Raw genomic sequence first — 17,816 nt, forward strand, 5'->3', positions numbered from 1 at the left:
ATGAGCCGATTCACATGAAAATTTGGAAGAACAGAATGCGAGAACTTTTTTCTCTTTGGTTGTCAGCCCATTTGGCGGGAAAATTTATTGTGTTCTTCTTTTTCCTTCCTTGATATGATGTAACATAATTTCAAGGCATTTAATGGTGAAACCGCCTCACTCTCTCTCTTTTTTTGCCAAACATATATATATATATTTTTTTTTTTTGGGGGGGGGGGGGAGGGGAGGGGGGGTTGGTGCAGCCCCACCCGCGCCCCAAGCGCGGTGGAACATGTCTGGTTTGGGGGGGGGGCAAAATTTCGACGGGGATGGGCACATTGACGTGATGGTTTGAGATCCTCGGCGAGGGAGCGAAGCGACCGAGCGGGGGGAGGGGGAGTACAAAAGTCGCGTTTATGGAGCATTTAAAAGCAAATTTCTAGGAAATTAAAAAGTGGATAGAATCATTTGCAAATGACTATGATTATACGGGGGTATAACATTATTTCATGAGACGGTGTGAGATCCGCGGCGAGAGCGAAGCGACAGAGCGGGGAAAGGGTGTGGGAGGGGGATATACCTCTTCCCATGTCCCACGCATAGGGACTTTTTGTAAAAAACAGAGTATAAAAGTCGCGTTTCTAGAGCATTTAAATCAAATTCCTAGGGAACTAAACACAGTAAAAAAAATCCCCGCGAAGGACTATGATCATAAATATGCAAACTATTCATTCTATTATAAGTATGGACAGAGCGAGCGAGCCACTCTCACTTTGCCATTCGTCTGAAATGTATTCATTAAAAGCTAAAACGTAATCGCATTGTTTGAGCAATATAAAATTATTCTTGTATTACAAGAAAGCATAGAAGAAAAGAAAAAAAGTAGGCTTTACTAAAGGTATGTTCCACGGGGCACACTCGAGGACGCGAGGCTACCATCTATACACTAAATTTACTCATAAAGTAAATATTAGTGTATAAAGATATGATAATGTATATTGATAGTGTATTATAATTTTCGCCCCGTTAGGGGCGACAATTTTGCATATTCAGTTTTAAAATTGACAGCTTTTTACGCAAGAAAAGTGCCTTTATTGTTGATTTTGGTCTTCAAATAATTGACTAATTAGTTGTTGTTTGTTTGTATGTTCTTTTTTTTTTTTAACTTGGCAGCCCAAGAGGGAGCATTATCACATTTTCCCACACTGCTGGACCGACGCGACCAGTTAGCCTTTTCATGACAGTCGAAGTATATAGGCCTAAACGGCCCGTTCCTACGCGTGACAGATATCACGAAGATGGTGTAAAGTCGTTGCAATGAATAATTATTGTACACTGGAAATTTGATTTCTTAGTCAGCATAAATTTCGATTGATCTGAATTTTGTTGTTTGGATAGCATTTTATCCCCCCCCCCCCCCCCCCCCCCGTAATGAGTAATATTACCTTGCATTGTAATTGTATGCCCAACCAAGTAAAGTCTAGTCCTAAAGCTGTTTTATAATGGCGTGTGCGTTTATAGTGTGATGGCGTGCGCGTTCACGCGCGTACGTACGTCACTGCTCACGTTACTGCTGCCTGTACGTGTACGTGATAAAGAATGGACATAATATACATGTCGTCTAAATTTATAGGGCGTCTATGGAGCTCCGAGCCCGTGTACCGGAAACATAAGGAGAACTTCCGCCTCCATGTTAAATTCGAGGGATTTTGATCAATTCACAGAGATTTACGAATTGATACCCTGAGAGTAGTTTTCGTAGAAACTACTCAGCCGAATGATTTCAAGAGGTGTGTAATAGAAAGTCGCATTTTCCTGTAAGTAACACCTTTCTTCGACATATGTACTGTGACATTTTTGCTTCCGGTGCAAATGAGTGAGGGTTCCAAAAATGCTTCCTGTGGGTTTTTGTCTTCCCTGCAGTCCTCTCACTTCCGTAAACAAAACGCGGGTCATATCAAACTCATAATACATAAATTAATCAGAGTTCGAAACACCAAAGCAAAGTCATGTTTTTGGTGTGCTGGTTTGAGAATCTTCAATCTGCGTTTATTACGATGGTAACATGTAATGTTAGACTTCGTTCACACTCTACTGTATATATACGGCCCTACGCCGCCATCCGTGTGTGGTATAGTATATGGACAAGCAAGACGGTACGCACCTCTCGAGGCCTCGACGACTGGCATGTCAAGCACTTGCCTGGAGCTGCCCGACGTACATACTGACTGCGCGCTGCGTAGGCTAGGCTCACTGTACAAAGCAGCAGCGCGGGGTAGGTGGATGGAGCAGTTGCTCAAGTCAAATGGCCAGTGGAAATTTTGACTGGGGTGGATTGTTATCATTGATAGATTTTACAGTGCAGATGAAAATCTAAATTCTATACATATGTGTGAAAATTTTTGGAACCATAAGTTTACCACCATTTGATTTCACGATTTTATTAAGTTAGCATGATATATATCGTCGCTGGGGTGATAAGACCTTGTATCTGCAAGTGCAATTTTGGTGAAAATGAGTTTTTTTGGATTAATGGTCAAATAATGGGTTAAGTGATGCCCTGTCCAAATCCCAACTGTCTTACTCCAAAAATGAAGCCACCACGGCATGTCAAAGGAAAGGCTATCCCATTCGCCACAGTGCTTCGGCCGCCCTGTTTTTTGGCTCTCCTGAACATTTGACATTTTGTAGATATGAGGTCTTATCGCCCCAGCGACGATATAGTATGCATGGACTATCAGGTCTATAAATGGATCTATTAAAACGGTTAGAATATGTACTATGTAGTGATGGAAGTGTTTTATTAGTTTCTTTTGGCTGTAAACAGTCAGTGGCATTTTATGTTCTACACATGTATGTGACCACTCGCCTCAAAAAGAAAACTGATGTTAATTCAGTAAACCCATGAAAGCAAGCTGCCCATAATTTGACCATAACTAATAACACTCCAAAATTAAACCGCTGCCTTTACAACGTAAACACTATCTATGCTTTTGCACACCATCAAATTTTTGCACAAGTGGTTGAACCTCAGTGCTTGTTTTTTAAATTTACAATGCGTTGGAACTGCAAGGAAGAGAAAGTGAAATTAGCTTTATTGCCAGATTGGCTTCGTGAAATCTTTAAAATATTGTTGTTTTTTTCTGTTAGTTACCCAAATGTCAAGATAACTATGCTAGAAGAATGTTTTGTTTTGTGTGTATGTGTGTGTGTGTTTTTTGTTGTTGTTGTTGTTGTTTTTTGCTTGTCTGTTAGGTTTCACAGCTTGGGCAAGGGTGTCGTAAGGCAGGTTCATGAGCTCTAGCTCCCCTAGCTCAAGCAACTGCTCAAAGCTCAATTTAATGTAATGTAGTAAATCACAATTTTTGTGGATAATAGCAGCAGAGTTCAGGTTGCAATTAGACTTGAGTGTATAAAACTTCCTGCAGGAAATTACAAAGTTATAGTATAGTTTTTAATCAAGTGCCGTAAAACGGGGTAAACAGGGACGGCGAGGTGAAAAGGGACAAAACCGAGAAAAGTTTTTTGAATGTGCATGTTCTATATTTGCTTGAACTTTTTTTCTTATTTTTATCACAGGGTGGAAGGACCATCCAACAGTGTGCAGAAAGTGGTCCACCTGATGTGAAAAAAATTCTTAAAGGGTAAAGGAGGTAAAAAAAAAAAGTTTTCAAAAAATCACAAAAAGATCAGGGCGGTCAAAACTTTTCTGCTCCTGTGGCTATTGATGAATGAAATTCACTGAAAATGTGCATGAACCTAGCCTGTTAGGTCCTACACCACACCTTTGAATTTGAAATAATTATTCCAACAGGAATTCATGACAGCACGTTTTTATTTCTCTTGGGCAAAAAATCAGTTAGACTGGGGTGAATAGGAACACCACGGTGTTGTTTGATTGGCCCTTTAAACTTTCTGTATGATTAACTATTATAATGTCATAAATTACCCTGAAATGTTTGTTATGTCCAGCTATTTCCAAAAGTGTGAATTTTTATTCTAAATCTCTTGACAAGAGAGCAATAAGATCTTGGGATATGTGGCTTCACTTTTGTATGCATAGATGAGAGTGAACTTTGCTGTCTTAACCCTAACGAGAGCAGGAAGGGTCTGGGAACCCCGCCCCTGGGTACCAACCCTCTTGGAAATTTTTTCTATGCCTAAGACAAGCTAGGACTTTTCCACTTGTATTTCATGACCCTTTTTTCCGTCTTCTGCATGTTTTAATGCCATTAACACATCTGTTGGGGTCAAGCCCATACTTCGGGTGCCAGCTTATAATTACTGTAAGAACTCCCAAAATATCCTCAACTTCATTAGAGTCAAGTTACACTGAATCTAGAGTGTATGAATAACATTGCACATCATGATTTGCCACTTGAGGAAGAAGTGGGTTAATATTTGAGTGCAATTCAATGGATTAGTAAAGTTTTGACTTACTTTTCAATCTTAACCTTTGACTTGATGGTTCACATTTTTGTATGTTAGCTCATTTTGTTGGGCTGTTGCAAATTTTTGTTAAAGATTGATTTAACGATGGAATAGATTGCTCTGAAATGTTTGTATATCATTTTTAAAGTCTCTAGGTGTTCCTTTAATCCAATCTATTGGATGGATTGAAAAAAATGCCTCCAAACAGCTTTTTTGGGATCAAAATTTGTGTTGTCCCTGTTGACCCCAAATTTAGGGTCAACATGGACAGCATCATTTTATCAAAAAACATGATTTTCCCCCTAATATTTTTTTTTTCACAATACCAAATTAAAGGTATTTTAGGTGGACATGAAATCCCCACATAAGATTGAGTCTCTTGGCTGCATGAAAAAAAAATACAATCATAAGAACTGTAAATTTGTCCTTATTCACCCCGTTTTACGGATGTCTGTATTGTTAGTGAAGTTGACTCATGGATTTGCACTGTTTTCTTGGATTTGTCAGGGTAGGCAGTAAAGTTGTGTTCCCAGAGGAATTAAGTAGCTTAGATGCGTTTAGAGGGATCTACAGCTCTTTTGTATCTTGGGGCCATGAACAATTTTTTACGTGCACAGGTTGGGGTTGCATTGTTTCCAATTGAATGGATACCCTGAATGTAATTGGGTCTGTACGTAGTGGGGATTAACTTCGTGGGAATGAACTTTGTCTGTAGTATCTTTTGTTTTGAGTTGTTGCGGGTTAGCTTTCTTGGAGGAAGGGAGAATCTAACCCTGGAGTTCGAGGAGTTCAGACATGGGCTAGTTTGTAGCTCTGATTTGCGGTTAGAGCTAGTCTGAACCTGGAGTTTGAGGAGGTCAGACATGGGCTAGCTTGTAGCTCTGATGTTGTATAGCCATGGGATAGATAGCTCCCAGCCCGGATGTATCTAGTCGGTGTTGTGGAATGTACTCGTCGTTTTGGAAACTTGTGCTGCAATAAAAGCAACAAGGCATGTTATGTATATACACAAGTTAAATCTCCCATTTTGTTTTTGATATGCGTGATGACTCGATAAACTGAGATCGAAGAGTAAAGAAATTAAAGTAAAAAGAACCCGCGCGGCGCATATCACAACAGTAATATCCAAAGTTTTATGAGTAATGGATCAAGTGAAATGTCATTTACTTGGGCATTTTAAACAATCATGTATTGTGTTTTTTATACTGGAATATGGTCTGGATGTACACTTCTGGTACTGGATTATGTATCATATCAAAGCAGTGGACTGATAAATATCATATTAACAGAAACCTGCTGAATTATGACACCTTCTCATGTGACGAGTCACATACACATTCTACACAAATTAATCATGGTACAGGTTTAATTATTGTCCATTGAATTAGATTTGAATTTGTGCTACTGATATAGCTTGTAGTATTGGGTCATGCACGAAAAAGGGTATGACATAATTATCATTAAACAAAACAAAAAAAAAAGTTAAGCTCCGAGTGTCAAAATTATATTGATTATTTTGCAGGTGGTCTGTGCCAAGCTGATAAGTTATGTCCTTGGTTGACTTGGGCAAGAAACTCCTTGAGGCAGCTAAAGGAGGTCGAGATGAAGAAGTCAGAGTTCTCATGACCAATGGTGCACCTTTCACCACAGACTGGGTAAATACCGTACTGTTCAAAGAATCAATGTTAGTGTGGCTGTGATTAGGAGCAGTGATTAGAGCACTTGCCTGGTGGTTTTGAGTGAAAGGAAATAAAACAAAGCCTCCCAGTTTCATCTCTTTCATTTTGTATTTCTTGTTGCCCTGCTTTAAAATGCATACCATGGTATTATTCACAGCTTTGATTGCATGTACCGGTATGTGTTAAAAGTAAGTGAAGGTTGAACTGCCATTCTTTTATTCTTATCACAGTCTTTCTACATTATTAATCAGAAGTCAAGTGTGTTAAGTGTGTGGCTATGTGTCACAATGTTGTGGTTATCTGTTCTTCAGAAGCACCATGAAGCACAGAGTTGGTCTGTGTTGTTGTGATAAACACTTCAATCATTAACATATTACAGATCTCTATGCTATCAACACAAGGTCCAACGGAGAGTTTCAAAGTTGGTATTTACTATTTTTCACAAGAGCAGGATGTCGTCACATGTTAGCCGTACATAAGAGATCATAATAATAATAACAACAGCAACAATAACACCAACAACAACAACAATAATAATAATGATAATAATAATAATAAAAGCAATAAGCAGTGACCTGAGCAACTACATGTAATTATGTGTTATTAGATTTCATGATGTCTACACTGTTATAGACACTCTAGATGCTGATGGCGATCATAAAGCACCCAGTTGATATTCCATCCTTCATAGAAAATATAATTTGTGTCATTATGGAGTGAAACAAATGTGAAAACTTCCTGTTATTGTGCCTTCCTCTTTGCACAGCTTGGGTCTTCCCCTCTTCACTGGGCTGCTAAACATGGCCATGCAAGCACAGCAGAAGTCCTACTCCGTGCAGGAGTCAGCCGAGATGCCAGGACCAAGGTTGATAGGACTCCACTCCACATGGCCTGTCAAGAAGGTCATGTTCTCCTGGCTGAGATGTTGTTGTCTCATGGGGCTGACATCAATGCACAGGACATGGTATGTTGTATGGCAGTCCTTCCCTGTAGGGAGCCTTCTTTATAAGCCCTTTCAAAGTCCATGAATCTCATTTCTTAAATTTGATGGCGTATTATGCCAAATCCTAGGCAAAACATTTGTTGGTCTGTGAGTAAATAATAATGAATTTCAATTAATTTTGCCTTCACTTTCTTCTTTCTTTTTTTGTTGTTGCAATGTCTGCTATTGTTACATACTTTATATCAACTCTAGAGAATTAACAATTCCACTATCTCTTGCAGCAGTGATTAAAAAGATGTGTGATCATTAATCCCGGAGCGCTCCTTGTACACAGTTATACTGTGGGAGCTTCGCGTCGGGGCTAGTCGCAGTTATGTGATCAATTGCTCTGTGAGTGAGATGAGCAATTAAACCCTAGCAGGTGAAAAAGTGTTATTGCATGTCCCTTCAGTGAAGTTCTTTCTTTTTTTTCTTTTTTTTTTACTCATCCTCTTTATAATGGTTTGGAAGTATTATGTCAATTTGAAGAGTGTAATACATTTGTATTGTTAGGATGTCTGGGTGGTGTGCCAGTGTAATCTGATGAAGCAGCCTTCAGTGATTTTTATCCTAACAGTAATGAGAGCTGAAAGATAGACAAACCAGGGCTTGTGAGACCTCTTTGATATGTACAAACCATGGTGTGTTTTCTTTAAAATAATTTACCTAGTTGTTGAATGCCATCTTGTTTAACCTTGGATGCACTGCATTTGGATAAATATATTTTCCCTGTTCCTGTTTGAATGAAAGCATGAAAGAAATAGTCATTCAGGAGTTTTGGTTTCTGAAGAGAATACAGAGAAATTCCCAAGTGTTTTACCAAAAAAAAAAGAAAAAAAGAAAAAAGAAAGAAAGATAAAAAAAAGGCTGTTCAGAAGTTCTGTTTCTAAACGAATACAGGAACAGAAAGCCTATGAGGAAATTTCTCTCCTCTCTGTCAAATTGTTACTTCACTCAATTGAGAATGTAGGACTCATCAATTTTTTTTGTTTATGCGCCAACATTTAGAGTCTTGTGTCTAAATAGGGTGAAATTTGTAATTGATTCTTTTTTCTTTTTTTTTTAATTAGTGAGAAAACATGTTTGTACATAATGTTTGGTCTGTATCGCCTTCACAGCTAAAAATGACTCCATTACATTGGGCAGTAGAGAGAGCACATGTAGATGTGGTGGAGTGTTTGCTGAGGAAAGGTGCTGATGCCACTAAACTCAATAAAGTAAGTATCTAAAGAGTAGTTTGCTCTCACTCTAACATTAAAGCCAAAACAAAGTTCCCATGTGCTTGCAGAAATGTTGACTAATTGCTTCAAACTGTAGATTAATGAATAACTAATATATGAAAGAACCTCATAATAACACGATTACCACTGGGTGCTGGTGATGATGGAAATGCTAAATATTGATGAAAAAGGTTCACTGGAAGTGCTACAGTTTAAGAGCTTATCCGATCGTGGTTGCAACTGAATGTTTAAAATTCAATAAAATCAATTACAATTCATCGAGCCACAGTGGTATTCACCGCTCACAAGATTGAAGTGCATGCAGTTTGTTCTGCGTGAGATTCATTCAATACCACTACTAGGACACAATTTGATCACCATGTTCTACACACCTACTACTGAACAGGAAAGGGCGCTTCTGGAATAAAAGTTGGTATACCAACTTTTATTATTTTACACTCCTTGGTCTCAAAATACTACAAAACAATTCAGTATTCTGGCAATTTGCACCAGCCAGACAAGTTTTGTGGTAGATCAAAAGTGAATCAGGTAAGGATGAGCACGACATAGTATTTGCATTGATTCATGATAAACTTGATTTAATTTTTAGGAATTGCGTGTAAAATCTAAAAGAAAAGAAAAGAAAAGAAAAAAGAGACCAGCATCTTAATCTACAGTGGCCATGTTTCTTGATAGATTTTATTCAAATCCAGTATGGAGGTATGTCATTAAAAGTGTAACTGTTGGTGGTAGGACACTCATGTGTTCTGGTTTTATACAAGAAATGAAGGATTTTTTGTAAAGGTCTCCATGTCTGCACTCTATTGGCTACATTTCTTGACAGAATTTGTTAAAAGTTTTGTACAGAGGTGTACCATCATCAAAATCTTGACCTGTACTAGTTTTGTTGTGCTGCCCCTAATGTTCATCCCTTTATTGGGTCAAAGGCCACCACCATGTATGTGCTCAATGATCCACATTTCTTGATGGAATTTTTTTCTTCAAAACTCTATGGACATAATGGACCTGCATCATGGTGCAATTAGACCCCAGATGTGAACTAGTTGCTCCCTGTGTTTTGTCTTTTATAGGGTCAAAGGTCATATTTTGATGGACGTGCCATATAGGTGGCTTTTTGAGACAAACATTGTTGATTTCTTCTCTTTTTTTTTTACTTGGACATGTGATGGTCAAATCTAGACTCCTGTTAATTTTTGGTGATGCTGCCCTATATGTTCTTCTTTTGTAGGTTCAAAGGTCATAATATGTAGGTTTGCTGACTGGCACACCTTGTACACTCTACTAGCCACACTTTATGGCTGTTTTGTTTTTGAGGGGGGGGGGAGGGAGTTGGTATGCAGGTCCACTATGGTATACTGTATACGCTATATATTTCGCGGGGGTTTTATTTTCACGAATTTCGCGAGTCGGGAGCTATTTGTGAAATCAACAACACGCGAAAATATTACCTTCCAAATTGAATCCCTTGCCTTGATGATACAAACATTTCAGTACTAGTATACCATGTCACGGCTTACCGAACAGACCATACTGGCTAAGCTTGTTTACGCACGTCCACGTCTACTTACGAATACTGTAGAGAGCCGATCCATTATCGCAAGGGGACCACTCGTCAGAAATCTAGCGCGATGGACTTAACCACTTCAAAAATGTTGAATTCTAACTTACTAGTTTGCAGAGTTTGGTAAGTTTTTTTCATGCAGTGTATAACTAGTATCATTCTTATTTGCTAGTAAGTTGAAAATTCACACTTTCTTTGCCACTTCATATTTTCTCTGGTCCCCCAATCGCGAATTTAACCACTCGCGAAAATGTGTGACAGCGGAAATTCGCGAAAATTTATGTACGCGAAAATTATAGCGTATACAGTATACTTAACCCTATTTTAAAGGACAAGTTCACCTTCATAAACATAAGGATTGAGAGAATGTAGCAATATTAGTAGAACACATCATTGAAAGTTTGAGGAAAATCAGACAATCCGTTCAAAAGTTATGAATTTTTGAAGTTTTTTTGCAGTACCCGCTGGATGAGAAGACTACTGCAGTGTATGAATAACTTAGATGTCACATGCGTACAACAATATAAGGAAAATATAAAGAGAATTTCACAAAATTCCATCTTTTGAAAAAAGTACACATTCCCCTGACTTGTTACCGATAAATGTTATGGGTAATATTATTCCCCCTGCCTTTAGAAAGAGGCAAGTCAATTGCTCTTTTATTATGCGAAAAAAGTGAAAATATGTTGAATTTTCTTTTATATTTTCTTTATACTGTTGTACGCATATGACTCACAAGCTGTAGTAGTCTCCTCATCCAGCGGTTCCAACACAAAAATTAAAAAAATTCATAACTTTTGCATCGATTGTCCAATTTTCCTCAAACTTTCACTGATGTGTTCTACTAATATTGTTGCATTTTCTCAATCCTTAATGTTTATGAAGGTGAACTTGTCCTTTAACTGTGGGGGGGGGGGGGTCATTTCGCGCCACGATTCCACAATGCGCAAAGATTTTGTCGTGTCGTTTCATGAATTTTTTCATTGAAGTCTCCTGCATATTTTGAGACCAAATTTACGACGTCCTGGTACACCGTTCTGAAGTCACGCAATGTTTTGCATATGCATGTCAACCCGAAAACAGCTCAAATTCATGATTTCGTGTGCAAATCCAATGCAAATTGTGTGTTTTTTTTTTTAATTGATATAAATTAGATTATTTCAACTTTTGAACATTGAAATTAATCAATTCTAATGTAGATAAGCTTGAAAAAGTACCTGCAACAAATTATGGCCAAAAAACAATAGAAAAACAAAAGGTTGAAAGAACAATAAAATACATAAGAAATTGACAAAACAATAAAAACAAAAGACACTGATTTTGATTGCGCTTTTTTTTTTACAAGAAAATTGTTTGATGTGTCTTGAGGAACTCTGACACAAACATTTAGCAATCCTTCATTCTTTTTGATGGAGTTACAGGTGAAAATATGATTTCATGCGTAAATTTGCATAATTAATTTATTAAAAATATAAAAATCAACATTTTTTTATTGTATGACCATGTAATCTTTTAGTTGACATCCGGCTCTATGTTCAGGCAAAATTTTTGCGGCGATCGCGCAATCGGCGGCAAAGATCTGAAGGGGGGGGGGGGGGTCAAATTGCCCCCTCCCCCAGTAAAAACTTGGTCTGAAATAGCCCAGTTGAAATAGGGTTAACTCCTATTGATTAACAGCCTGGAGATACACAATACTCTTCCATTGTGTGGCAATGGATATTTCTAGTTTTATATGGCAGCAAGTGTAGTTTGCTAGGTAGGAATTTACATGGCACAATTGTTGGTGCAAGATGTTATCTAGTAGAAAAAAACTTTTAAAGAGTTATTATTATATTACCAGGTATTGCTTAGAGAGTGATGATATTGGTATCATAGTCATGTGTAATCATTTATCCCATGATGTAGCTCGTACAGTTCTCTACACTGGTTACTTTTGTTGTGCAGGCCTGTCATATGCAATAACCATGGCCCTGATGCATAAACAGATGCAATCAAACATAAGTCAGATATCAGCCAACCAGAATCAAGTATGACTTATTATTATGTTTAATCTCAGCATTTATGCAACAGGGCACTGGTATTTCTTGAAAGCAGGACAAAATGCCCTTATTGGGGAAGTAAGATCTGTGTCTTTTTATTATTATTATTTTTTTTTAATGTGAAAGGGTAGTATTACCAGTATTACATGGCACCATTTATTCATTGCTGTGCCCTTTTAGATTTAATGATTTTGTATATGAATTATTTTTGCAGTGATATTTTATGTGTAAGTAATATGTTTATAAATGCATTTTCATTTTTCATTTTCCAGTTTGACAAACTCTGCCTGGACATTGCAAGGGAGCACAACAATTCTGTCATCATTAACTTATTATCAAATACTGTGGTGAGTTCATATAGGTATACCTTGATGAATGCTAGAGCAGAGAGCAGTGAGTGTAAACTCTTACAACAATCCTAGATAAATCTGTTTATTATATGACATGCAAATATATACTCTTGTTATGTCATTGAAAGATAAATGTCGACGTGCATCACAAAACCAACAAAAAGTTGTGTGCCCTGATTTTATGTGAGGACTCAAAATTGGTGAAACAGGTCAACATAGTCACTCTTACCTGGTCACAAATTGAAGCCTTCTTTTGTGCATGTATCTGTGCCATACACGCAGCTGGTTCCATGATGACTCTGTCACAAACTTTTTCGTTTTTGTTAAACTGTTAAACATTACGGGCCCTGTGGAATGTTGCAACCATGCACTTTCTGACTCTCCTGTTAAACAAAATGCATGAAGATTTTTGTTCATAAGAAGGAGCATCATTCTATAACATATTGTCTTGTTTGATCTGTTCACTTCGTTGTTATGGTGTGACTGGTAACAAAATCTTTAATCAAACACTTCCTTGTATATGTTACTGTGTAGATTGGCAACAGTTTATAGTATTGAACATTTCATGATTTTTATTTGGATATTTAAAAGAAAGATATTTGAAACATTTTTGTGTATGCCACAACAATTCAGTTTTGGACTGCAAGTGTGGATCTGTGTGAATAAATATCTTTCCTACTACTACCCAAAACAAGATGCATAAACTGATACATGAACAGATGCATGAACAGAACTGAACTGAACTGAGCATATCTACATTGACTTAATATGTAAATGGGCTTTTCTTATGAAATAGAAATGAAATAACGGGACAGCTTAAAGAGTGGAATATACATTGTAGATCATATCATATCAAGTCTAAATGAGCAGATTATAAATACATTAAATATTAATCATCAACATCGATAAATGCAAAGTAAAGCACATCCCTTCACGTTTCAAAGTCAACATTGTCTCCTCTACCTTATTTCGAGAATCCTATGTTTTATATCACTGTTTACGACCATATATAGTTTTATAGTTTTATATATGTTGTATAGTTTTTAATATCTCAGTGACATACACTGTAATTGATAACAGCAATTTCTTCTCTTTGTTGAAATATGATTCAGCATTTGAAGAATGGAGGAACTTCGTCACTGGCATCAGCATCGAGTACTGTCACCATATCAACTACTGCGTCGCCTTCGGTAGCAAACACCATCAAAACAACTACCACGGCCATCACTCCAAAGGCCAAGATCACAAGTTCTGGCAAGATTAGTGGTAAGAAGTGCACATCTCCCGACATTAGAAGCTTTAGATCTGTGACTCTAATGTTTATGATGTACCTCCTCCTGGGTTGGACAATGGAAACAGCTGTCTTGTGCATGTGCACAACAGCATTTCTTGTCTAACAGCCATGTTGTAGGATTAGCGTTGCAGATCCAAAGCTCGCTATTGTGTGAAAACATGCAAGTTTGGTCAGTGTAGGCTAAGATGTTAAAGCTAGTTCACAGTTCCACTTTGCGCATGGTCTTTAGTACCAACAGGCATATTGGTTTTTAAATTCATTTGGATTAGCATCTGTGATGTAAATGATTATTCATGTAATCCTTTAAAAAAAATGCTGCTTGCTAGCACATCCACCTGACAGCAAATGTGGTATTTGACAACATCAATAGAAAGAGATTATTAATACATTTAATGCAAATTAATGAAATGGATGCTTTCCCAAGTGTTAATTGATGGAGCATTCTGATCATCTGGTCTACGCAAGTTCATTCTTTGTTTGAACAGGATTGATGTAACCTATAAATTGTTATGTAAAGCTTATGCATTATGTTGCTCTGAAAACAAATGAAGTGCCCCTAACTGACTGAGAAAAAAGAAAGGTCGTTCGTACCAATAATGTGCCAATGAGCTAACTCTAAAATGGTTTATTTCATTGTTGTAGTTTCTTAATCAGTAGTTTAGCGGTGCTTGACAGATGATGGCATCAACAGAATCTTGGTTTAGAAGATTTGTTTCGTCTATCTAAGTAATCTGAAGAAAAATAGCAGAAAAAATATGATAAAATACATGGCATGTATTTAGATGCTCATTTGGCCACATAAATGATGATGATAAGGGTATTATAAATCAATGCAAGTCAGCATGCATTTACATTGCATAGGTCTTGTAAACAAAGAAAAGTACATTTGGAAGACTCATGAGATTTTCTATAGATAATGAGTTTTCATTGTCTGTCATTTGTTGATATTCGAAAAAAGAGCAGTTTTTGTTTTCGAGACTTTGTAGTTCTGTACCTCTGCATTAAATCACAATCATGTTAATGTATTTGTGTATACTGTGTAAGATGGTGGAAGTGTGACACTGTAAATGCCAGCATGATATTTTTTTCATATCATTTGTTGTCTCCTCCCTTTCTTTAGTTGATCTAGGCCTGAAGGGAAACACAAGTTCAACATCAGTACTAGCAACACTAGCGGCATTAGCTGAAGCATCAGCGCCACTCAAATCAGCAGGTAGTGACAAAAGAAAAATGACATTGAGAGTGCTTTAATGTAGAGTCCAGTGAGTCAGTCCACTTGGGCCAAACCTTCTCTCTGTCTCAAATTCAAGAGGAAAAAAAAAATCCTTCACATCTAAGCAGCATTTGAATCAGTGTGACAAAGTGCTTCTCATGAGCTGGTTTTTTATAATAAAGAGCAAAAACTCATTTACAATAGACCTGGGCCCCGTTTCATAAAACTTGTTATCAGTGACAAGTTGTCAAAGTTAATATAAGCTACTGAAATCCTTGCATCTGATTGGCTAAGAGCAAATTTGTCACAGAAATGTGGCAGTTGTCACTGATAACAAGTTTTATGAAGCGGGACACAGAAATGAGGCAGATTGGGCGCCTCATTAAAGATGTATCATGCTCCATATTGGATAGTAGGAACTTCATCCTTTTTCTTTCAATTTGCACAAGCATAATACGTATGCTGTTGTGGCATGCATGTGCTCACACCAGCCTTCCTTGTCTGTTGTTTAAAGGGATGCAGCCTAGCAACTGTATAATTCTGAAAGTTTCCAGTCCAAGTTGCTACTGATCTCCCTTGCCTCCCTTTGAAAATGCACAAAAAGTTGCAAATTAGGATTCTATGTAATGGACCAAAATTTGTCATCTGGACTAAAATCCTCTTTTCTCCCTTTTCTATGAAGCTCCACCTCCTAAGTCTCTGCTATTTCAGTCACTTTTAGAATGGGTTAGGATGGCCCAATATTAATAAGTTATATATCATTTTGAAACATAGAAGCTTATACTTTTGTAAACTACATATGTAGAAAAGTGGAATTTCATTATATGGCCGCCTTTTTCGGTTTTGAGCTGGGCGGTGAACAGGTCACATATAGAGATACAAGCTTAAGATCTTTTGCAACCCTGTCCAAGGAAATATTGCACATAAACACAGTAACATGCAAGTAAGAATAGTACTGTTATATTGCAGTATAGCATAATGTATCCTTTTCATTTTGTATCCTCATTTTTATATGAGAACATTTAGCTACAGACTTGAGCTAAGGATTATCATGCCACAGATGCTACTTGCAGGAAAAGTTGGATGGACAAAAAGAACTCTGAAGCACAGAAAGAAAAGAAAGAATTATGAAGGAAGGGGACAGTAGTTAGTGAAAGAATAAAGGAAAAGAAATAAGAGAAGACAGAGGAGGAAGAAGGAGGAGGAGAGCTAAAAGTTTGAAGAGAGGGAAAGGATGTGTGATTAAAATGAATAGAACAAGGGACTTCTCATGAACAGTATAAATGTGTTATGCATGAAGTCAGACAAAGGTCTGTTTTAGATTACACATAGCCGAGACCAATACCAAAAAAGCAATCAATCAGAAAGGTACAAACATAGGAGAGATAGAACTAGACTGTTTTTCAAGTCAGTTAATCAGGAATGTCATTCAGGGATTTTTGTTTTCATGCTCAAACCATTCGATACTTAGGAGCAGTTTTAGATTTAGCACTGTGTGTTTCGTTGCTACTTCTGAGTCACATTTGTGTGCCCAAAGCTGGCCATATTTCTGGACAGATTTTATTCAAGTTCAGTATGGAGGTGTATCATTTAAAAATCTAGTTGCCAATAACTGTTGGTGTTAGCATCCTCGCTTGTTCCATCTTCATGCACAAAAAATTGATTTCTGAGGGTGTGTATGTTTGTGCCCTAATAGTCACATTTCTTGAAGGATTTTGTTGAAGTTTTGTACAGAAGTTTATCATAGTCAAATCTGTACCCCTATAATATTTGGTAATGCTGCCCTCAATGTTTCACCTTTACAGTGTCAGTGGCAGCCACCATTTCTTGAGTGTGCTCTACCATGCACATATCTCGATCGATTTTCTTCAAAAGTGTCATGGAGTTGCATCATGGTGACATTTAGCCTATGGCTGCATTTCTTGACAGATTTGATTGAAATTTGATATGAAGGTGTATTAGAAATCTAGCTGCATGTAACCTTTGGTGGTTATTACCCCTCTTGTTCCTTCATTATGCAAAATGGTTGAATTTGTAGGGTCTTATTGTCTGCACTCTACTTGGCCACATTTCTCAAAGTACTGATTCCCTTCAAGTTGTGTACAGTGTACAGAGTGTGTCATCAAATTGACTTGTACTTGCTTTGCTTGTACTGCCTCCAATGTTCAGCCTTTTATTGGGTTCAAGGCTGCCACCATCTTATATTTCTTGTGTATGCTCTACTCTCCAAACTTTTTTGATTGATTTTTAAAAATTCATATTTACCTGCACCGCAGTGTAATTTAGACCGCTATTGTTTCTGGTAATGCTGCCCCCAGTTTTCCACCTTATATGAGGTCAAAGACGATGTCCTCAAAAGCTGTTATTTTGCATTCAAATATTTCCATGAATGAGGAGGTCACAGATTTTTTTGCTATTTGACACCGAATGCTATTCTTCACTCTACCACTTTACTGTATGGGGCGATATTTTTGTGTGTTGGTAAGTTTGCGGCCCAACAGTGATTCTCAAAATTCTTGAGAATTAAGCCCTCATGAAAATAACTGCTTTTACAATATTTTGATGGGTGTCTTGTGTCCGCCATACAGGTGATGTATTGTAATGGATATTGTTGAAATTTCGTACTCAGGTGTATGATGGTCAAATCTAGACACCTGTTGTATTTGGTAGTGCTGCCCTCAGTGTCCCATCTTTTATAGGGTCAAAGGTCATATTTAGCTTGCTTACTGTACTGGCCACACTCTTTGTGACTGTTTTTTCCCCCTTTTTTAGCTCACCTGAGCCGTTAAGTGAGCTAATGCGATCGCTCTTCGTCCGGCGTGCGTTGTCCGTCGTGCGTAAACTTTTTACCTTTTCATCTTCTTCTTGAGAACCACTTAACTGATTTTCACCAAACTTAGCAGGTAGCATCCCTAGGGGGATAGGATCTCAATTTGTTCAAGTGAGCACCATACCCCACCTGGGGGCCCTCAGAGGGGCCCAAACCCCCCAAAATTAAGGAATCTTAAAAAATCTTCTTCTCTAGAACCAGAAGTGATAGAGCTAAA

The 17,816-nt window shown here is 37.6% G+C and overlaps 1 protein-coding gene across 2 annotated transcripts in view; it reads left to right on the top strand.

Moving 5' to 3' along the window:
• Positions 1 to 1,641: 1,641 nt before the first annotated feature.
• LOC139741858 (uncharacterized) overlaps positions 1,642 to 17,816 on the top strand; it is a 77,130-nt gene continuing 60,955 nt past the window's right edge. Inside the window, exons 1-7 of one of the 2 annotated variants that reach the window (XM_071652434.1) lie at positions 1,642 to 1,769; positions 5,933 to 6,065; positions 6,856 to 7,053; positions 8,190 to 8,288; positions 12,185 to 12,259; positions 13,375 to 13,528; positions 14,677 to 14,769. In XM_071652434.1, coding sequence (XP_071508535.1) covers positions 5,958 to 6,065; positions 6,856 to 7,053; positions 8,190 to 8,288; positions 12,185 to 12,259; positions 13,375 to 13,528; positions 14,677 to 14,769 — 727 coding nt within the window. In that variant the 5' untranslated portion in view covers positions 1,642 to 1,769; positions 5,933 to 5,957. Of the gene's footprint in view, positions 1,797 to 5,932; positions 6,066 to 6,855; positions 7,054 to 8,189; positions 8,289 to 12,184; positions 12,260 to 13,374; positions 13,529 to 14,676; positions 14,770 to 17,816 lie in introns of both variants that reach the window. The other variant, XM_071652433.1, reaches the window with a different exon arrangement.

Source organism: Diadema antillarum, unplaced genomic scaffold, assembly GCF_040938485.1.
Source record: "Diadema antillarum isolate AM-2024a unplaced genomic scaffold, OU_Dant_1.0 seq00000957_RagTag, whole genome shotgun sequence".
Classification (NCBI taxonomy): Eukaryota; Metazoa; Echinodermata; class Echinoidea; order Diadematoida; family Diadematidae; genus Diadema; species Diadema antillarum.